The 23,019-nt window shown below is 42.6% G+C and overlaps 1 protein-coding gene across 1 annotated transcript in view; it reads right to left on the bottom strand.

Moving 5' to 3' along the window:
- MKNK2 (MAPK interacting serine/threonine kinase 2) overlaps positions 1-23,019 on the bottom strand; it is a 74,196-nt gene that overhangs the window by 15,347 nt on the left and 35,830 nt on the right. Inside the window, exons 5-10 of the mRNA XM_070746837.1 lie at positions 22,607-22,704; positions 12,630-12,709; positions 11,817-11,890; positions 11,382-11,486; positions 7,237-7,292; positions 6,559-6,654 (exon numbers count right to left, since the gene is read on the bottom strand). Coding sequence (XP_070602938.1) covers positions 6,559-6,654; positions 7,237-7,292; positions 11,382-11,486; positions 11,817-11,890; positions 12,630-12,709; positions 22,607-22,704 — 509 coding nt within the window. The remainder of the gene's footprint in view (positions 1-6,558; positions 6,655-7,236; positions 7,293-11,381; positions 11,487-11,816; positions 11,891-12,629; positions 12,710-22,606; positions 22,705-23,019) is intronic.

The raw sequence follows: 23,019 nt of genomic DNA, 5'->3' as shown, positions 1-23,019 counted from the left end.
GTGGACTTCAACCCCCAGAATTCCTGAGCTAGCATGACTGGCTCAGATATTCTGGGAGTTGAAGTCCACCAGTCATAGAAGAGTCAACTTTGCCTACCCATGGCTCTATACCGATGCTAGACGTATCCTACCGATTGCTGTGACTCTGTTTATTTTTCAGAGTGGTGTGACTGGGAGAGCTTAGGGCTGCGCTAAACCTTGATCTAGGCAGCAGAAGGGGAAAAATCCAGGAACACATGTGATTTCCCCAGCGGGATTGCATCACCTCCCAGAGGACTCCAAAGGCTGCCAACAAATTCTAGTTTGGAAGACGACACATGGGGAACAGTGGTTAAATATGTAATTGGAGAGTAATCATCTCTGATGTAATTTGAAGCATAAAAGAAATGTAGTCAAAGGTAGTTTTAAATCCTCGTTCCACCAATCCTCTGGGAGAATGTGGCTTCTACCACACAGTTGGTGAAATTTGCACTCCCTGTTGCTGTTGGTAGAGAATAATACAGGTAGTCCTCAATTTACGACCACAAGCAAGCCCAAAATATCTGTTGCTAAGTGACTCATTTGTTAAGTGAGTTATGCTTCATTTATTTATTAATTGGACTTTTATGCTGCCCCTGCCCAAAAACCCGGGGTGGCTCACAACATATAATAAAACAATACATAACATTTCGGGTCCAATTAATTAAATATATAATCTAAAACTAAAAACCCTAAAAAACCAGTCATTCCCATTCAATCAGTTACTCTCAGTCCATTCATCAGCCAGGGGACAAGAATCTAATGGCCCCATTTCTGGCAACATAAGTGAGTCTTGAGACTCTTGCGGAAGGCAAGGAGGATGGGGGCAATGTGGATCTCCAGGGGGAGCTGATTTCCTGTATTTTATCTTAGGATGGATATATGTTTATCCCAGGAATGTTTAAATTCAGTTGCTATGGATTTACCAACCATGTCTGCTGGAAGTTTGTTCCAAGGATCTACTACTCTTTCAGTAAAATAATATTTTCTCATGTTGCTTTTGATCTTTCCCCCAACTAACTTCAGATTGTGCCCCCTTGTCCTTGGGTTCCCTTTCCTATTAAAAACACTCCTCTCCTGAACTTTATTTAAGCCTTTAACATATTTAAATATTTCGATCATGTCCCCCCTTTCCCTTCTGTCCTCCAGACTATCCAGTTTGAGTTCATACTATTCAGTCTTTCCTGATAGGTTTTATTCTTAAGACCTTCCATCATTTTTGTAGTCTGTCTTTGGACCCGTTCAATTTTATCCATATCTTTCTATAGGTGAGATCTCCAGAACTGAGCTCAGTATTCCAAATGTGGTCTCACCAGCGCTCTATACAGCTCTATTCCTCAAAGCTCCAATTTATTTCTGGAGCTATTCTGGCACCTACACAGGGAAACCTGAATCTGAGCTTCTCACTCAGTTGAAAGTTCACATCCCTTGTCCCCCACCCACAATTTGTCATGCCGTCCAGTCAGATTGTGCCAGCGTGGCAAGTCGTTTCCTCATTTCCGGCCCCGATAGTTGCATCTGTTCCCTCCCTCCCAAGTTCAAGTCTTCTATAGATAGTATGGCAAGCAGTTAATTTATCACCAACTTCTGCAGCGGTTTGACACTACATCTGTTTATGGGCAGGTTCAGAAAGCTGTCTGTATAAATGATAAAAGCTCATCTAAACTTGGATCACCTGCAGACTTCACAAGGGAGGATTTTTATTTAAAAAAAAAAATTCACCATCAACATACAGAGAGGTTAAGACAACTTTGCAAACTTTTAAGACTTGTGGACTTCAACTCCCAGAATTCCCTAGCCAGCATATGTTTCTGGAAGTTGAAAGTTTGCAAGTCTTAGAAATTGCCAAGGCTGGATGCCCTGCTTTAGGGACTCCCCCACCCATAAGGAGATAACACATTTATTTATTTAGATCTACCCTGTAATGAGACACGAGAGCAAGGAAGGGCACGTAATGGGGAGCAGGATACCTAGGCGTGGTTTCCTGTTATTTTTTCTGTCCGTGAGGAGAGGCGAAATTTCAGAATTTGGAACTGATAAGCATTTGAGCCAACAAATGTATGTTTGGTTTTTATATTAATGGGTTTTTAATCGTTTTTAGTATTGGATTATTATTGTACGCTGTCTTATTATTGCTGTTAGCCGCCCCCGAGTCTACGGAGAGGGGCGGCATACAAATCCAATAAATAAATAAATAATTTAAATTTAAATTTTAAAAAATTAATTAATTAATTAATTCCAGGCATGTGCCTAACGAGAATCAAAGGGGACAGACGGGCATTCTAGAACAAGGAAAGAAAATGCACTCTTCACATGCTCAAGGGAATCCTTTCACAATTCCACCGCAAAGAGCCCCAAAAGTGAAGCAAGCCCTCTCTGTTTCCTTCCCATTACGCAACTCATAGTCCACCTCCTCTCTGTGAGATTAAAAAATAAATAAATCAATGCTGGAGATAATAGCAGCCGCCCAGGAGCTGGAGTTCATTCTATCTCTCACACACACACAGAAACACAAACACACACACCGAGGGCACCTAGTTCACCCATGGCCGCCTCCCCCCTGTGTCCCTGAATGCAGCTGGATTGAGCCAGCAGGTGTAAGTCACTTGCTTGCACCAAGGTTACATCAGCTGCCCAATTCCGTCCCTCCCTTTTCAAAAGCAGGAAAAAAAAAAAACAAACCCCATGATTGCATCTAAGCAGGACAAGGCAGGGCAGGGCAGACAGCTAGAACCTGCTCGGCCAGCACACCGCCCTGTGGGAGCCAGGCCGGCAATGCTGGGGCTGAGCTGCAGCCTTGTCTTGTGTTCAACTTCCCACCTAAGCAGTGCAACATGTGAGAGAACTCTACGTATCCTTTAACCCTGCAGGCCTCTTCAGAGGAGGGGTCTCCGACCGTGGCCACTTTAAGCCTGGCGGACTTCAACTCCCAGAATTCCCCAGCCGGCAAAGTAGAAGATTCCATAAATCCTAGACCAGGGGTCTCCAACCTTGGCCACTTTACACCGGGTGGACTTCAACTCCCAGCATTCCCCAGCCAGCAAAGTAGAAGATTCCATAAATCCTAGACCAGGGGTCTCCAACCTTGGCCACTTTAAGCCTGGCGGACTTCAACTCCCAGAATTCCCCAGCCAGCAAATAGAAGATTCCATAAATCTTATACCAGGGGTCTCCAACCTTGGCCAATTTACACCGGGTGGACTTCAACTCCCAGCAATCCCCAGCCAGCAAAGTAGAAGATTCCATAAATCCTAGACCAGGAGTCACCAACCTTGGCCAATTTACACCGGGTGGACTTCAACTCCCAGCATTCCCCAGCCAGCAAAGTAGAAGATTCCATAAATCCTAGACCAGGGGTCTCCAACCTTGGCCACTTTAAGCCTGGCGGACTTCAACTCCCAGAATTCCCCAGCCAGCAAATAGAAGATTCCATAAATCTTATACCAGGGGTCTCCAACTTTGGCCACTTTAAGCCTGGCGGACTTCAACTCCCAGCATTCTCCAGCCAGCAAAGCAGAAGATTCCATAAATCCTAGACCAGCGGTCTCCAACCTTGGCCACTTTAAGCCTGGCGGACTTCAACTCCCAGCATTCCCCAGCCAGAAAAGTAGAAGATTCCATAAATCCTAGACCAGGAGTCTCCAACCTTGGCCAATTTACATCGGGCGGACTTCAACTGGACTGCCAAAGCCTCCTTATACATCACCAAAAGGCTCCTCTGGCAGCCCAGATGGTCGGGATTAAAGGGGGAATGGCAGGAAACTGGCCAGGCCTTCGTGCCGCTCTCAAATTTCCTGGGAAATTTTACCCGTCTCAGGTTTTTAAGGAGAAAATGGTTCTTAAGTAGAGGCAAAAAAATCTTGAACACCCGGTTCTTATCTAGAAAAGTTCTTAAGTAGAGGCATTCTTAAGTAGAGGTACCACTGTACCTCTTAGCCATAGAGGAGGAGGAGAATAAAGAAAGGAAGAAAACCACTTCCTTTGAGTAATATAGAAAAAAACCACCATATCTCCATCTTTTCCTTGCTCCTCCCATCACCCCATAGGCAAGCCTCTGCTGACCCACTTTAGCAAGCTTTTTGACTCCCACATCTATGTGGGGGGAGAGAGGACAGGATGAGGGAGATGGAGGGAGGCAAGGAAGAATCTCATTAAGTCTGGCCTTGGCTAAGGGTGGACATCCTCTACATCAGTGTTTCCCAACCTTGGCAACTTGAAGTTATTTGGACTTCAACTCCCAGAAGTCCCCAGCCAGCATTGGGAAACACTGCTCTACATCACAGGCAAGAGAGAATTATCAGCCTTAGCACTGAAAGAAGTCCCAGATAGAACCAGCCAGCAGTGTTCAGAAAAGATGGGATGTGTGTTTGTGTGATTGCGTGTGTGCGTTTAAAAGCATTTCTACGCAAACTTCCAGAAACAAAAATCGGTCAAGGGAAACTAGGACAGAGTATTGCAGCTCGATCCACCGGAGGCGGGATATTTTATGCACTGCTCAAAAAAATAAAGGGAACACTTAAACAACACACTTTAACTCCAAGTTAATCAAACTTCTGTGAAATCAAACTGTCCACTTAGGAAGCAACACTGATTGACAATCAATTTCACATGCTGTTGTGCATATTCCCGAGTCTGCGGAGAGGGGAGGCATACAAATCCAATAAATAATAATAATAATAATAATAATAATAATAATAATAATAATAATAATAATAATAATAATATTCAACTTTGTACAGAACAAAGTATTCAAAGAAAATATTTCATTCATTCAAATCTAGGATCTGTTCTTTGAGTGTTCCCTTTATTATTATTTTTTGAGCAGTATAGTTTGTGATCTGAGGACGATAGGGGCACGGTTTGTTCTCACATTCACAAGCACCATCTTGCCTTTTTTGACCTCCCCTGCAGGCAACCTATGCCGCAGGTGGCATTCACACACACCCATTTCAGATGAGGATGCTGAAAAGGTTGCTAAGAGAAGAGATGCTATGGGGAAGGCGGTACACAAAGAAGCCAGCGCTGTCCGAAAACGTCCGTGGTCATGTGACCTGCATGACTGAACGCCAAAGGCGCTTGGAATGCTGTTACCTGCCATTTTTGCTGTCCCGATGCCCCCACCCCCCACCCCCGTGAGCTCTTGGATGCTGGGGAATGGCAAAAATGCCAGGTTGTTTTTTTTTCAAAAAACAGTCTTTCTTTGCAAAAATGGGGTGGGCAAAGGGTCTGGGGAGCCTGCAGAGAGCTCCTGGGGGCAGGCAAAAATGGCTCCATTTTTGTGAAAAATATGAATAAAAAATGAATCGTTTTTCACAAAAAGGGGTGCACTTTTGCCATCCCCCAGCACCCAGGAGCTCCCTGCAGGCTTCCCATATCCTTTTCCCACCCAATTTTTGCAAAAAAAAAACCGGGTGAAAAACAATCTATTTTTTGCAAAAATGGGGCTGGTTTTGCCTTCTAATTACCCCATCTAACATGACTGGAGGAGGAATTCTGGAGGTTGAAGTCCACTAGTCTTAAAACTGTCAGGTTTGAAGTTTGTAAAAAAGTGTACATGGTTGTAAAAATATTCTGCTACATTCAATAATATATTACTACACTATTTTGTTCAGAATACAGTGGTACCTCTACCTAAGAATGCCTCTACTTAAGAACTTTTCTAGATAAAAAGGAGGTGTTCCAAGATTTTTTTGCCTCTTCTTAAGAACCATTTTCTACTTAAGAACCCGAGCCCGGAAAAATTTCCAAGGAAATTTGAGAGCAGCACGAAGGCCCGCCTGTTTCTCTCTCTGGCGCAGTGTATGGGAGGCAGCCTTGCGCCGGGTGTATGTGAGATGCGTGCTCCTTTTTTTAAGCCTTAAAAGTTTTGGATTTTTTTTATTCCCTTCCCCTCGCCTTCTTCCTTCGGCAGCGACTGTCCTCCTCCTCTTCTTCCTCCTCGCACCCAAATTCTAGCTTTTATTTCTTTCCTTTTCCCCCCCCAATATATTTTATTAATTTTCTTAAAATAGACAAAACTGACAAACATACATTTAACATAGAAGTGGGGTTGTAACTTCCCCGCTTATTCTAGAAGTAAAATTTCAATACAGAAAAAAGAATACATTCAAAAATGCTTAAAATCAGCTTATTACTTTACATAGTAAATCTTCATAAACTAATTCTAACATAACTCTTAAATCATATCTCTACTAATACAATTGTCTTATTTTTATTTTTTATTTTTTTACTTTTAATATTTCTTCTTGTTTTTCCATATATACACTTTGTTCCATATCTCATAAAATTCTGTTTCTTCTCGATCTTTTTATTTCTTTCCTAATGGGTTTGCATGCATTATTTGCTTTTACATTGATTCCTATGGGAAAAATTGCTTCTACTTACAAACTTTTCTACTTAAGAACCTGGTCACGGAACGAATTAAGTACTCAAGTAGAGGGACCACCGTACTTTTTTCCTTCTTTTCCACTTCTAAAATCTAGGTGCATCTCATACAGCGAAAAAATACAGTACGTTTCTCCTTGGGGAGGGGCCACTTACCGGAGTGAGAAGCTCTGGGGTGGAGATGGGAGAACAATCACTATTCAACTTGATCCCACTTCCTAAATCGAAATCACAGATTTTCACCGGGGACACCTGGTGTTGGAGACAAATAGAAACATAGAAGACTGACGGCAGAAAAAGACCTCATGGTCCATCTAGTCTGCCCTTATACTATTTCCTATATTTTATCTTACAATGGATATATGTTTATCCCAGGCATGTTTAAATTCAGTTACTGTGGATTTACCAACCACGTCTGCTGGAAGTTTGTTACAAGGATCTACTCCTCTTTCAGTGAAATAATATTTTCTCACGTTGCTTTTGATCTTTTCCCCAACTAACTTCAGATTGTGTCCCCTTGTTCTTGTCTTCACAAGAACAAGGGGGGGGGAGAGGAGAGGGGGGGGCAAAGGGGGAGAATGAGGGTGGGGGGAAGGTCATCTCTTTTGGAAGAAAACCCCAGGCTAATTAGAATTTAACATTCTGTCATAAATCCAATCCCTGTTTATTAAACAGTTCATATCTTTATACTTCTATCAGCCCACTTATCAGACAGATCCTGCATCAGCAAGTGTTTTCAACCTCCCTATCTTGCAGCACACGTGAATATCCACCCCCCCTTGCCCCCCCTAAGAGACCGGGAATTAACCAAGGAGCAATTAAACTACTGCTCACCTGATTTGAACTCTCACAGAGAATATTTTCTGGTTTTAAATCTCTATGTGCTATTCCTGTAATAAAAGAAAGAAAGAAGCTTAGCGTTAGCAGTTAATGCTTTCTGCTTTTGACTGGAAGAACACGACGGAGCAGCTGCCGGAGTGGAAAAGACAACGGAAAAGTTGATCCAAGTTGTGTCATCTGATCACGTTGAAAGAAGCCGCAAGTCCATCTAACCAAGCATCAAACCATGGTCAGCACAAACACCCTTAACACCGAAGAAGCCAGAAGGGTCTTAAGTTCATGGCATTATTTTATTATAAAGGTTTTTAAATTGTATTTTTAAAAAATTGGATTTGTACACTGTTTATGTTGTTGTGATCTGCCCCAAGTTGTTGTTGTGGTTGTTGTTGTTGTTGTTGTTATTATTATTATTATTATTATTATTATTATTACAATGAGGTCTTTTTCTGCCGTCAATCTTCTATGTTTCTATATATGTTCGGAAACCTCAGATCGTGCAGAATACAGCTGCGAGAGCAATAATGGGCTTTCCCAAATATGCCCACCAACACTCCGCAGTCTGCATTGGTTGCCGATCAGTTTCCGGTCACAATTCAAAGTGTTGGTTATGACCTATAAAGCCCTTCATGGCACCGGACCAGATTATCTCAGGGACCGCCTTCTGCTGCACGAATCCCAGCGACCAGTTAGGTCCCACAGAGTGGGTCTTCTCCGGGTCCCGTCAACTAAACAATGCCGCTTGGCGGGACCCAGGAGAAGAGCCTACTCTGTGGCGGCCCCGGCCCTCTGGAACCAACTCCCCCCAGAGATTAGAATTGCCCCCACCCTCCTTGCCTTTCGTAAGCTACTTAAAACCCACCTCTGCCGCCAGGCATGGGGGAATTGAGATACTCTTTCCCCCCTAGGTCTTTACAATTTTATGCATGGTATGTCTGTATGTCTGTTTGGTTTTTATATTAATGGGTTTTTAAACGTTTTTATTATTGGATTATTATTGTACGCTGTCTTATTATTGCTGTTAGCCGCCCCAAGTCTCCGGAGAGGGACGGCATACAAATCCAATAAATAAATAATAAATAAATTATGCACTATTTATTGAATACGTAATAGTTTTTTTATTGTCCTTCCTTATCTAGTACCGCACCATGATCCTTAATTACTTTTAAAATAGGAAATAATTAAATACTATGTTTTTACCCATAAACGCTTTCATCATTTTAATAACTATCTAGAACTGAACTTTTATAGCAATTAAAATACATTGAGCTACTTGCCTAGTCTGTTATCATACTGAACCTCGTGAGTTTAATACAAAACCTTCAAATGTTACTGTGCTCCTCAAAAAATAATGCTGTCCATCATTTGTCCTTTTTGTGGCTATTCAGATAATGTGACTTAATCAACTGAAAAAGAGTCCAAGCACCTATTTGAAAACTTATCCTGGTTGGTAAGCCACCCAGTCACATGACCTTTAAGCCACCCCTGGAACCGCCTGCTACCGCATGAATCCCAGCAACCGATAAGGTCCCACAGAGTTGGCCTTCTCCGGATCCCGTCGACTAAACAATGTCGTTTGGCGGGCCCCAGGGGAAGAGCCTTCTCTGTGGTGGCCCCGGCCCTCTGAAACCAACTCCCCCCGGAGATTAGAACTGCCCCCACCCTCCCTGTCTTTCGTAAACTACTCAAGACTCATTTATACCGCCAGGCATGGGGGAGTTGAAATAGCTCTTCCCCCTAGGCCATTACAAGTTATGCATGGTATGTTTGTGTGTATGTTTGGTTTTATAATAGGGGTTTTTAGTTGTTGTTTTTTTTAAATTGGATTGTACATGTTGCGTTTATTATTGTTGTTAGCCGCCCCGAGTCTGCGGAGAGGGGCGGCCTACAAATCCAATAAATAATAATAATAATAATTATTATTATTATTATTATTATTATTGTCAAGCCACTCCCACCCGGTCACATGGCTGCCAAGCCACTCCCACCCAGTCACATGATCATCAAGCCACACCCACAAAACAAGCCATGGCCACAGTGTGGCGGTAAAAAAATTGGCAGCCCATCATCACTGGTCCTATCCCTGGTTTTACTCTAGATCCTTTTCAGAAAGCTACTTGGGAAGCAAAGAGTGTATTTAATTAAAAGCTCCCCCAATTGTCTCCTCCTCTCATGGAACTGAATACTCCCACAAACAGTTCTCTCCAGAGCATAAATGGTTCTTTTATTAGTTTAGGTCAGTAGCCCTCAACCTTTGCCGGTCTGGGGGAGGAGAGGGTAGAGGGGAACCAGGTCAAATGAGTGATAGGCGGGTACACATAGCTCTACCCATGCAAGTGAGAAAGGGAGATTTTGTGGCACGGTTTATATTTATTTATTTATTATTTGGATTTTTAGGCCAACCTTCTCCAGGAGATTCAGGACAGCTTACAGCAGAAAAAGAATACTAAATTGACAATTATAAAATTCAACCCCATTTGGAAATCCAAACATTTAAAACCTAATCTTAAAAAACCCAAAACATTAAAGCCATTCAACCAACTTAATTGATCGGATTTGATTGGATTGGATTTGTATGCCGCCCCTCTCCGTAGACTCGGGGCGGCTAACAACAGTAGTAAACAGCATATGACAATCCAATATTAAAACAGTTAAAAACCCTTATTGTAAAACCAAACATACAGACATACCATGCATAAAATTGTAAAGGCCTAGGGGGAAAGAGTATCTCAGTTCCCCCATGCCTGGCGGCAGAGGTGGGTTTTAAGAAGCTTACGAAAGGCAAGGAGGGTGAGAGCAATTCTAATCTCTGGGGGGAGTTGGTTCCAGAGGGCCGGGGCCACCACAGAGAAGGCTCTTCCCCTGGGTCCCGCCAAGCATCATCACAGTCATACTATTCGGTTGGAGCAGAGTGTCAGCGCTCAATGGTCCCAAGCCTGCCGGCAGAGGTGTACTTTTAAAACTTTTCGAAAGACTGTGAGGGTGGGGGCAGTGCGAATCTCTGGGGATAATTGGTTCCACAGGACCGTAGGCGCCACGGAGAAGGCCCTTCCCTTAGGCCTCACCAGGCAACATTGCTTGATTGACGGGACCTGGAGAAGGCCGACTCTGGGATCTGACTGGCCACTGGGATACATGAGGGATGTTCCAAGCATCTACTCCTCTTTCGGTAAAGTAATATTTTCTCGCATTGCTTCTGATCTTTCTCCCAAGTAACCTCAGATTGTGCCCCCTTGTTGTTGTGTTCACTTTCCTATTAAAAACACTTCTCCCCTGAAGCTTATTTAACTCTTTAACATATTTAAATGTTTCGATCATGTTCCCCCTTTCCCTTCTGTCCTCCAGACTATACAGATGGAGTTCATTAAGTCTTTCCTGATATGTTTTATGCTTAAGACCTTCCACCATTTTTATCCATCCAAAGTTTAGATACCCTTGACTTAGTGGGTTGCTGAGAGACTTAATTTCCACCATGCACTGCTTTGGAATAAAAAACCAAGATACAGTGATACCTCGTATTACAAACCCCTCGTCATACAAACTTTTCGAGATACAAACCCGGGTTTAAGATTTTTTCCCCTCTTCTTACAAACTATTTTCACCTTACAAACCCACCGCCGCTGCTGGGATGCCCCGCCTCTGGACTTCCATTCATTGCCAGCAAAGTGCCCGTTTTTGCGCTGCTGGGATTCCCCTGAGGCTCCCCTCCATGGGAAACCCCACCTCTGGACTTCCCTGTCTTTGTGATGTTGCAGGGGAATCCCAGCAGCGCAAAAATGTGCGCTTCACTGGCAATGGAAGTCCAGAGGTGGGGTTTCCCAGCGAGGGGAGCCTCAGTGAAATTGCAGCATTGCAAAAACACAGAGGTCCAGAGGTAGGGTTTTGAGGACTTCGGCGTTTTTGCGATGCTGCAATTTTACTGAGGCTCCCTTCGCTGGGAAACCCCACCTCCGGGCTCATTTTTGCAATGCTGGGATTCTCCTGCTGGGACTTGCACGCATTAATCGCTTTTCCATTGATTCCTATGGGAAACATTGTTTCGTCTTACAAACTTTTCACCTTAAGAACCTCATCCCGGAACCAATTAAGTTTGTAAGACAAGGTATCACTGTACTTTGCCCCCAGCATTCATTTTTACCCACCTTTATTGTGCAAGAAATTAAGGGCACTGGCTATGTCGTGCACCACCATGCTGGCTTCCAGCTCATTGAAATGGCGTCGACGGTGGATATGAGTTAAGATGGAGCCTGAAAAGATACATTGAAAAGCCCAATTAAGTCATGGACCAAGAGCTGAGGCTTAGAGATGCAGATCGGGTGTATCTAAATTCTGCCATTTTAAGACCTGTGGACTTCAACTCCCAGAATTCCCCAGCCAATATGGCTGGCTGGGGAATTCTGGGAGTTGAAGTCCACAGGTCTTTAAATGGTCAAGGCTGGATCCCACCCACACCCCGATATAGATTATATATGTACAATTTATGGAGTTTCCCTCGTTACTTAAATGAGACAAAAAAATGGGGCTTTAAAACTGAGATCTCTCTCTCACCGACAAATTTCATTTAACCAGCGACTCACCTCCTCTCATCTTTTCAAACACGAGGTAGAACCGGTCCTCTTCTTCGAAAAACTCGATCAGCTCCAGGATATTCCTGAAGGGAAGACAGAGAAGGGCAGGACAATAATACTGGTCAATATAAAAAAATAATCAGCAAAGGTAATATGTCTGTTTTATGGAGTTTGCCAATTCCAAAAATAAGCTTAGTTTTGCTCTATCACATAAAGTTTCTGATTTTATTATTTTATTATTACATTATTTCTAAATTTTTAATGTATGTGGTAATTACTGTTTTCTTAATGTCGCCATTATTATTATTATTATTATTATTATTTATAGCACTTTTTAACAGAGCCAGAGTCTTTGGAGAGGGGCGGCATACAAATCTAATAAATTATTATTATTATTATTATTATTATTATTATTATTATTATTATTATTATTATTGCCCCCACAATCCGGGTCCTCATTTTACCCGCTTCAGAAGGCTAAGTCAGTGATGAGATTTGAACCGCTGACCTGCAGATCTAGCAATCAGCTTTAGTGGCCTGCAGTACTGCACTCTACCCGGTGTGCCACCCCGGCTCTTAACAATTAACAAATGTCTCACTTAGCAGCAGAAATGTTGGGTTCCATTATGGTTATATGTTGAGGACCACTTGAGTATTGCAGTCAGCGTTAATAAAACCAGGATACAATCTAGGTACAGCCGCCCCGGGTCTTTGGAGAGGGGCAGCATACAAATCTAATAAATTATTATTATTATTATTAATTACTATTATTATTACTACAGCAAAAACCAAGCTTAAAATTGGCTCGCATCTGCCCAGTACCTGTGTCCTTGGCACTGATACAGCATTTCCACTTCTCGAAATACCCGATTTCGGATGTGTCCAAGACGCTTCTCAATTATCTTTCAAAGGAAAAAAAAAGATAACAAGGGAAAGGCTACAGTTACAACAACATCAAGCCAAAGCAAATATTCCAAGCGGGTCTGTTGCATGCAAAACTTTGCTTCCTTCGAGCAATAAAGCAGGGGGGAGAGGACCGACCCCTGAGGCACCCCACAAGGGAGAGACCTAGAGGTCGACCTCTGACCCCCCACTAACACCGACTGGAGAAGTAGGAGGAGAACCACTGAAGAACAGTGCCTCGCACTCCCGTCAACTAAACAATGTCGTTTGGCGGGGCCCCAGGGGAAGAGCCTTCTCTGTGGCGGCCCCGGCCCTCTGGAACCAACTCCCCCGGAGATTAGAACTGCCCCCACCCTCCCTGTCTTTCATAAACTACTCAAGACTCACTTATGCCGCCAGGCATGGGGGAGTTAAGATATTCCTTCCCCCTAGGACATTACAAGTTATGCATGGTATGTTTGTGTGTATGTTTGGTTTATAATAATGGTTTTTTGTTGTTTTATTAATTGGATTGTTACATGCTGTTTTTTATCATTGTTGTTAGCCGCCCTGAGTCTACAGAGAGGCGGCATACAAATCCAATAAATAAGTAAGTAAATAAGTAAGTAAATAGGTAGGTAGGTAGGTAGGTAGGTAGGTAAGTAAGTAAGTAAGTAAGTAAGTAAGTAAGTAAGTAAGTAAGTAAGTAAGTAAGTAAGTAAGTAAGTAAGTAAGTAAGTAAATAAATAAAATGAGCAATGATTTTTGACACCAAGCACAAGGCTTTTCAAACTTGGGTCCCCCTCCAACTGCTCTTGAATAATCCCTGGAGGGGAGGGCTGATCTGAAGTCATAATCCGTAGGGAGGGGGTGGAATCAGCTATTATGCTGTTATGATCTTGTGTAAAACATGAGCAAAGTACAACAGGCTCCGGAGATAATGTTCATGGAAGTATTTACAAGATAGCGTTGAAGCCAACCCAAGCTCCAATCTCATTCATATCTGGAACTCCAGAACAGGGGGTTCTCTCCAACCTTGGCCACTTTTAAGACTTGTGGACTTCAATTCCCAGAATACCTCAGCTGCCTGGCTGAAGAATTCTGGGAGTTGAAGTCCACAAGTCTTTAAAAATGGCCACGGTTTGTTCTAGAAAATTGCAGAAGCCAATTCTACAAAACAGGAGTGTTTCATATGCAAAGACAAATGGGCTGTTTTCTTTATTCAATTCTACACTCAATGAAGAAATGGCCTTTTTTTTTCAACTGGTAATTTTAAAAACTCAAACTTGTCTACTTAAGATACACAGCTGATTTTTTTTTTTGCAAAAAAGAATTTCCTAGCACCTTTAACAGAGAAGGGGGGGTTGAACCATCCCCCAGTCTCTCCTGATTTCTCTCCTTGCAATTCTCATGCCCTCTTTTTCTTCCCACCCCCTGCCTCCTCCTCAATTCCTCCCCCTTACTGCCCCCACCTCCCCTTCCTAATCCCTTTAGCTTCTTTGCAATCTGTACAACAAATTGGGCCTTTTGACTCAGAGTAGCAAACTTCCACCTGTGAAGCTGCATTCAAAAAGTTTGGGGAAGCAGACATGCATCTGGCAAGACTCTGCACACACACACACACCAGCCTTGCACAATAACCACAACAGTAACCTCAGTGTTCTCCAGCTGTTCTCTGAGCAGCTGGTCTCTTTCTTTCTTTTTTCTTTCTTTCTTTTTCTTTCCTTCCCTTCTTTTTTCTCCCTCCCTTCCTTCTTCCTATTCTTTCCTTTCTTTATTTGCTGTTTTCTTCCTTCCTTCTTTCTTTTCTTCCTTCCTTCCCCTTTCTTCCCTTCTTTTCTTTCTTTCTCTTTTCTCTTTCTTTCCTTTCCTTCTTTTCTCCCTCCCTTCTTCCCATTCTTTCCTTTATTTGCTGTTTCCTTCCTTCCTTCTTTTTCTTCCTTCCTTCCCATTTTTTCCTTTCTTTTTTCTTCCCTTCTTTCTTTCTCTTTTCTCTTTTTCTTTCTTTCCTTCCCTTCTTTTCTCCCTCCCTTCCTTCTTCCTATACTTTCCTTTCTTTATTTGCTATTTCGTTCCTTCCCCCTTCTTTCCTTTCTTTCTTTTCTTCCCTTCTTTCTTTCTTTCCTTTCCTTTCTTTCTTTTCTCTTTCTTTCCTTCCTTCCCTTCTTTTCCCCCTCCCTTCCTTCTTCCCATTCTTTCCTTTATTTACTGTTTCCTTCCTTCCTTTTCTTCCCTTCTTTTCTTTCTTTCTCGTTTCTTTTTCTTTCTCTTTCCTTCCTTCCCTTCTCTTTTCTCCCTCCCTTCCTTCTTCCTTTCTTCCATTCTCTTTCCTTTCATTTTCTTTATTTTCTGTTTCCTTCCTTCCCTTCTTTCCTTCCTTCTTTCTGTTTTTCTTCCTTCCCTTTCCTCTCATTTTTTCCTTCCTTTCTTTCTTATTTTCTTTTTCTCTTTCTTTCCTTCCTTCCCTTCTTTTCCCCCTCCCTTCCTTCTTCTCATTCTTTCCTTTATTTACTGTTTCCTTCCTTCCTTTTCTTCCCTTTTCTTTCTTTCTCGTTTCTTTTTCTTTCTCTTTCCTTCCTTCCCTTCTCTTTTCTCCCTCCCTTCCTTCTTCCTTTCTTCCATTCTCTTTCCTTTCGTTTTCTTTATTTTCTGTTTCCTTCCTTCCCTTCTTTCCTTCCTTCTTTCTGTTTTTCTTCCTTCCCTTTCCTCTTATTTTTTCCTTCCTTCCTTCCTTTCTTATTTTCTTTTTCTCTTTCTTTCCCTTCTCTTTCCTCCCTCCCCTCCCTTCTTCCTTTCTTCCATTCTTTCTTTTCATTTTATTTATTTATTATTTATTTATTATTTATTTATTACTTAGATTTGTATGCCGCCCCTCTCCAAAGACTCGGGGCGGCTCACAACATGTAAAAACAAATCATAAGCAATCAGACAAATTTAAAATATTTAAATATTTTAAAAACCCCATATGCTAACAGTCATACACACAGACATACCATGCATAAATTAAACGTGCCCAGGGGGAGATGTTTCAGTTCCCCCATGCCTGACGGCAAAGGTGGGTTTTAAGGAGTTTACGGAAGGCAGGAAGAGTAGGGGCAGTTCTAATCTCCGGGGGGAGTTGGTTCCAGAGGGCCGGGGCCGCCACAGAGAAGGCTCTTCCCCTGGGGCCCGCCAACCGACATTGTTTAGTTGACGGGACCCGGAGAAGGCCCACTCTGTGGGACCTAATCGGTCGCTGGGATTCGTGCGGCAGGAGGCGGTCTCGGAGATATTCTGGTCCGATGCCATGAAGGGCTTTAAAGGTCATAACCAACACTTTGAATTGTGACCGGAAATTGATCGGCAACCAATGCAGACTGCGGAGTGATGGTGAAACATGGGCATACCTAGGTAGGCCCATGACTGCTCTCGCAGCTGCATTTTGCACGATCTGAAGTTTCCGAACACTTTTCAAAGGTAGCCCCATGTAGAGAGCATTACAGTAGTCGAACCTCGAGGTGATGAGGGCATGAGTGACTGTGAGCAATGAGTCCCGGTCCAGATAGGGCCGCAACTGGTGCACCAGGCGAACCTGGGCAAACGCCCCCCTCGCCACAGCTGAAAGATGTTGTTCTAATGTGAGCTGTGGATCGAGGAGGACGCCCAAGTTGCGGACCCTCTCTGAGGGGGTCAATAATTCCCCCCCCAGGGTGATGGACGGACAGATGGGATTGTCCTTGGGAGGCAGAACCCACAGCCACTCCGTCTTATCCGGGTTGAGCTTGAGTCTGTTGACACCCATCCAGGCCCCAACAGCCTCCAGGCACCGGCACATCACTTCCACCGCTTCGTTGACTGGGCATGGGGTGGAGATGTAAAGCTGGGTATCATCCGCATATTGATGATACCTCACCCCATGTCCTTGGATGATCTCGCCCAGCGGTTTCATGTAGATGTTGAATAGCAGGGGGGAGAGGACCGACCCCTGAGGCACCCCACAAGGGAGAAACCTAGGAGTCGACCTCTGGCCCCCCACTAACACCGACTGCGACCGGCCAGAGAGGTAGGAGGAGAACCACTGAAGGACAGTGCCTCCCACTCCCAACCCCTCCAGCCGGTGCAGAAGGATACCATGGTCGATGGTATCGAAAGCCGCTGAGAGGTCAAGGAGCACCAGGACAGAGGATAAACCCCTGTCCCGGGCCCGCCAGAGATCATCCATCAACGCGACCAAAGCGGTTTCCGTGCTGTAACCGGCCCTGAAACCCGACTGCTGGGGACCTAGATAATCGGCTTCTTCCAAGGACCGCTGGAGCTGGAGTGCCACCACCTTCTCGACAACCTTCCCCATAAAGGGAAGGTTGGAGACTGGATGATAGTTGTTAAGTACGGCTGGGTCCAGGGAGGGCTTCTTGAGGAGGGGGCGCACAAGCGCTTCTTTATAGAGTGATGGAAAAACTCCCCTCCCCAAGGAAGCGTTGGTAATCTCCTGGGCCCAGCTCCGTGTCACCTCCCTGCTGGCCGAAACCAACCAGGAGGGACACGGATCCAGTAAACAGGTGGCGGAACTCACAGCTCCAATGGCCTTGTCCACTTCATCAGGTGTCACCAGATCAAACTCTTCCCAGACAATTTCCTGTTCCCTCCCTTCCCTTCTTCCTCCTTTCCTTTCTTCTTTCTTTCCTTTTTTCCCTTCCTTTTCCCTTTCCTTTCCTTTCTTCCCTTCTTTCTTCATTTCCTTCTTCTTTTCTTCTTTCTCCCCCCCCACAAAAAGGATTTATTTTTCCACCAGCCTACGTAGCCCTTTGCAACGGCAACAATGTGCAAATGCCCGAGTACGAAACTCAAAGAGCAGAAGGGTGGAGAATGGATTATTTATGCCCCCCACCCACCCCACTTCTCTGTTCCCCAAGTTGCCACTTTGCAGCCAGGGGACGAATGAAAGAGCTGTTGTTTCTCACCCGTCTGCCAATTATTTTTTTTTTTAAAAACCCCACACTCCCCAGAGAGGGTGGGGAGGACAACACAGTGTGCAGAAGCAGCAGCTGCCTTCTCCTCCCTCTGCTCTGGGAGGTTTTCAACATCACCACCCTTTCTGGCTTCTCTTTCCACCATCAGATTTATAACGGTCCTCTTTCTCCCTTCCCCGAAGCCATGGCATCTGCGCAACACACACAAACACACAAACCCACGATCTGGTGCCAGGTTCTCCCTGTCCCATTTTTAGATAATCTGCGTCACTGTTCCTGCCCTAATTCAAGCTGGCAGGAGGGGGATTTTTTGGGGAGGGGGGGAGGCTCAGGGAGGAGGAACAATTGGGTTTGGAAAGAGAAAAAGGTCAAGCTGGGAGAGGCAGCTGGGAGAGACGCCTCTCTCGAGTGAGATTTTAAACAGAAAACTAAATTTCAAGCCTTTTAAATAAGAGAGCTGACGCAGAGGAATTACAGGGGAATTGGGGGGGGTTGTTGTTGCTTGCTTGCTTGGTTTATTTTTTTAATCAAGTTACTTATTGACCCAGCAATTGTTTTAAAGAGATTTATTTATTCTGAATTATAATTTATTCAAAATTATTATAATTAGAATAGAATAGAATTTTATTGGCCAAGTCTTCGGAGAGGGGCGGCATACAAATCTAATGAATTATTATTATTATTATTATTATTATTATTATTATTATTAAGTGTGATTGGACACACAAGGAATTTGTCTTTGGTGCCTATGCTCTCAGCGTACATAAAGGAAAAAGATACATTTGTCAAGAATCATATGGTACAACAAATAAGCAATGAAGAAACAATCAATATTAATAAAAATCTTATTTTATAATTAATAATAAATAAATAAATAAATAAGTAAGTAAGTAAGTAAATCAATCAATCAATCATTCATTCATTCATTCATTCATTACAAACATAGAAGATTGACGGCAGAAAAAGACCTCATGGTCCATCTAGTCTGCCCTTATACTATTTCCTGTATTTTATCTTAGGGTGGATATATGTTTATCCCAGGCATGTTTAAATTCTGTTACTGTGGATTTACCAACCACGTCTGCTGGAAGTTTGTTCCAAACATCTATTCCTCTTTCAGTCAAATAATATTTTCTCATGTTGCTTCTGATCTTTCCCCCAACTCAACTCAGATTGGGCCCCCTTGTTCTTGGGTTCGCTTTCCTATTAAAAACACTTCCCTCCTGAACCTTATTTAACCCTTTAACCCATTTAAATGTTTTGATCATGTCCCCCCTTTCCCTTCTGTGCTCCAGACCAGTGTTTCCCAACCTTGGCAACTTGAAGATATTTGGACTTCAATTCCCAGAATTCCACAGCCAGCGAATGCTGGCTGGGGAATTCTGGGAGTTGAAGTCCAGGTATCTTCAAGTTGCCAAGGTTGGGAAACACTGCTCCAGACTATACAGATTTAGTTCATGAAGTCTTTCCTGATACGTTTTATGCTTAAGACCTTCCACCATTTTTGTAGCCTGTCTTTGGACCCGTCTAGTTTTATCAATATCTTTTTGTAGATGAGGTCTCCAACCAATTAATAGTTTAATAGCTCCTCCTTTCCCACCTACTCAAACATTCATTTCTTGTAGCCATCCTTTGCCATACAGTACAGGATTTGTAGCTTAAGCCCTTCTGGAAGATGCTAGTTTGGAGACAGGGGCCAAGGTTCTATACAGTGTTCCCTCGATTTTCGCGGGGGATGCGTTCCGAGACCACCCGCAAAAGTCGAATTTCCACGAAGTAGAGATGCGGAAATAAATACACTATTTTTGGCTATGGACAGTATCACAAGCCTTCCCTTCACACTTTAAACCCCTAAATTACAATTTCCTATTTCCTTAGAAACCATTTAGATTATTACTCACCATGTTTATTTATTAAAGTTTATTAAAAGGCGAACGAAAGTTTGGCAATGACATATGACGTCATCAGGCAGGAAAAACCGTGGTATAGGGGGGAAAACAGCGAAGTATTTTTTTAAATTAATATTTTTGAAAAAACGTGGTATAGACTTTTCGCGAAGTTCGATCCCGCGAAAATCGAGGGAACACTGTAAATGTATTTGTTTTATTGATTAAATTTATCTGCCGCTCATCTCGTTTTAAAGTGACTCCGGGAGACAAAATAGAATTAAATAAACTGCCAGCTTTAGACCCCAAAAGTTTCTGCCATCATTCTCTTGTGTTGTTAGTCTGGCACCAACCGTGACATCCTGTTTGTTCGCCATTTGTAATTGACTAAATACAGCTATTCATTTAAGAATTGAAAAGCAGGCTTGATCTTATGTTAATATCTTAGGCAGAAGAGTCATAGGACAGTTTTTCCCAAGCAAGTTTTTTTAAAAAAAGAAATGGAGGGGCAGAGGAATAGGGAGGGCTAGACAATCTTAATCATTTTTCTCAAAGGCCAAGAAGACAGACGTCCTATTTATTTTAGGCAGCAGCATGACTTTCAAAAGAATCTCAAAAGAGAAGAGCTGTTTCATTCTTAATAATCATGCAGTTATGTGGCTGGCGTGTTATTATTAGAGGAACTAATCAGCTGATATGTATAAGTATACATCCCCTGCACGCAAATTACATCTGCATCTGCCTAATGCTTGAACAGCTTCAATAAATAAAATAAATAATAAATATACTCTGGAAGGAATAATCATCCCTTATTTTCCAGACCATAGAATAAATATCCCCATGCCTTGGCAATGACAATTAGCTACATTTCCAACAGATGGTGGTAATTATTGAAAAGAAACTAACTCTACACTTTTTTCTTTTTTTTTAAAGGCTATTTCTGAAAGTAAGTGGCTAGCCTTCCGGGAGAATGCACTAACTTTCTATTTGCAAAGAATGTTTTTCAACATTCAGCTAAGCATGGCAAGCTGACTTTCACTTCACACTTGCAGACAATACCGGAAACCTTTTTACAGCTTTGTTCAAGCAACCCTGGGCTTCCAAACATTTAAAGGAACTTGTGTATAGTTCTGTCTTCATTGTTTCCCACTCAGATGGGATATGCCCCATGTATATTTTCTAAGGTTGCTTTGATATCTGAAGGGCTGGTATTCAAACTTCTGGAAGCAAGCTGTTCATTGTTTTAATTGTCAAGAAATTTCTCCTTAGTTCTAAATTGCTCCTCTATCCATTGCTTCTTGCTCTACCCTCAGGTGCTTTGGAGAATAGCTTCACTCCCTCTTCTTTTTGGCTATTACTACTACTACTACTACTACTACTACTACTATTATTATTATTATTATTATTATTATTATTATTATAATATTATTATTATTATGTCAATGCAACACAGCAAACGAGATCACTATGCTGGATTTCGTATTTCATCACCAGTTGGCCGCTTCCCAAGCACCTAGGACTGCGTGATGTAGCAGCGAATTATTTATTATTATTATTATTATTATTATTATTTATTTATTTATTTATTTATTTATTTGATTGATTTGTATGCCGCCCCTCTCCGCAGACTCGGGGCGGCTAACAACAATGATAAAAAACAACATGTAACAATCCAATTTAATAAAACAACTAAAAACCCTTATTATAAAAACCAAACATACACACAAACATACCCCACATAACTTGTAATGGCCTAGGGGAAGGAATATCCTAACTCCCCCATGCCTGGCGACATGTTTGCCGATCCCAGTAAAGCGGCCTTTTGCAATTGACAGATTATTATTATTATTATTATTATTATTATTATTATTATTAATAATAATAATAATTAGATTTGTATGCCGCCCCTCTCCGGAGACTCGGAGCGGCTCACAACAACAAAATACAGTACAAATCTAATGATTAAAAAAACAGTTTAAAACCCATTAATATAAAAAAAACCAGTCATACATCCCAAACAAACCATATATAAAATGGAACGGCGCAGGGCAATCAATTTCCCCATGCCTGACATCAGAGGTGAGATTTAAGGAGTTTGCGAAAGGCAAGGAGGGTGGGGGCAGTCCTGATCTCCGGTTGGGTGGGGGAAATTGATTCCAGAGGGTCAGGGCCACCACAGAGAAGGCTCTTCCCCTGGGTCCTGCCAAACGGCATTGTTTTGTCGACGGGAGCCAGAGAAGACCAACTCTGTGGGATCTAATCGGTCGCTGGGATTCGTGCGGCAGAAGGCGGTCCCGCAGATATTGGAAGAGATATTAGAAGACTGTTATCATGTCACCCCTAGTCCTTTTCACTAAACTAGACATACCCATTCCCTGCAACCATTCTTCATATGTTTTAGCCTCCAGTCCCCTAATCATCATTGCTGCTCCTCTCTGCACTCTTTCTAGAATCTCAACATCCTTTTTACATCGTGGCGACCAAAACTGAATGCAGTATTCCAAGTGTGGCCTTTGATTAAAGCCTTTGTGCACATTTTTGCTTGCGTCAGCCAAAGCCTCCAAAACAAGCAGTAGATGTGATAGAGATGTAAGCAGACTGGAACTGGGGTTTTATTTACAAAGCGGGATTAAGGATAAGAACCCGAGTTTACCAAGATCAAAGCAAATTGCCTAGCGTTTGGTAGCTAGTTAAGAATCCCAGCTCTAGTCTTCAATCAAAATTAACTTTTCTGCAAAGCCTGCCAGAGGCTTTGTTGCACATCAGCATTTTCCTCAAACAGTTTGGGGTAGATTAGAGGGGACAGGAAGAACCACTAAAACCAAAAAAAGGAATCTTGGTGTTGTCCAATCCTCAAGAAACTTTCCCCAATGCCCGAGAACTACAAAGCATTTCTCAGAAACATGTCTGCTGACAATAACGCACCAGGAATTCTCTTGCCGCAGATCAAAATTCAGATAATTGTCCCCTCCATGGATAGATTTCAGCTCAACACATTTGGCTTCAGTGTTTGAGAAACAACAGGCTTTATTTCCCAGAATCCCCTTTCCTTAGAAAAGCCACCATAACCAAGGATTCATACCTTCACAGCGTACTCCTTGTTAGTAATGAGGTTAACACAGGCCTGGACTTTTGCATGTGCTCCTTCTCCGAGGACCTCTTCTTGGAGCTGGTAAACATCTGAATGTGAGCAGAAGAGAGAGAAGGGAAGGGAGAGAGAGCATATTCCAAAATCAGACTTTTCACAGAGTGTTCATAGAAACATAGAAGATTGACGGCAGAAAAAGACCTCATGGTCCATCTAGTCTGCCCTTATACTATTTTCTGTATTTTATCTTAGAATGGTCATAGGGGTCAAATAAGCAATGAAGAAACAATCAATATTAATAAAAATCTTATTTTATAATTAACAATAACAATAATTAATTAATTAATTAATTAATTGATTAATTAATTTATTACAAACATAGAAGATGGATGGCAGAAAAAGACCTC

This window comes from Erythrolamprus reginae, chromosome 1, assembly GCF_031021105.1.
Source record: "Erythrolamprus reginae isolate rEryReg1 chromosome 1, rEryReg1.hap1, whole genome shotgun sequence".
Classification (NCBI taxonomy): Eukaryota; Metazoa; Chordata; class Lepidosauria; order Squamata; family Dipsadidae; genus Erythrolamprus; species Erythrolamprus reginae.
This window is presented reverse-complemented; position numbering and strand designations above follow the sequence as displayed.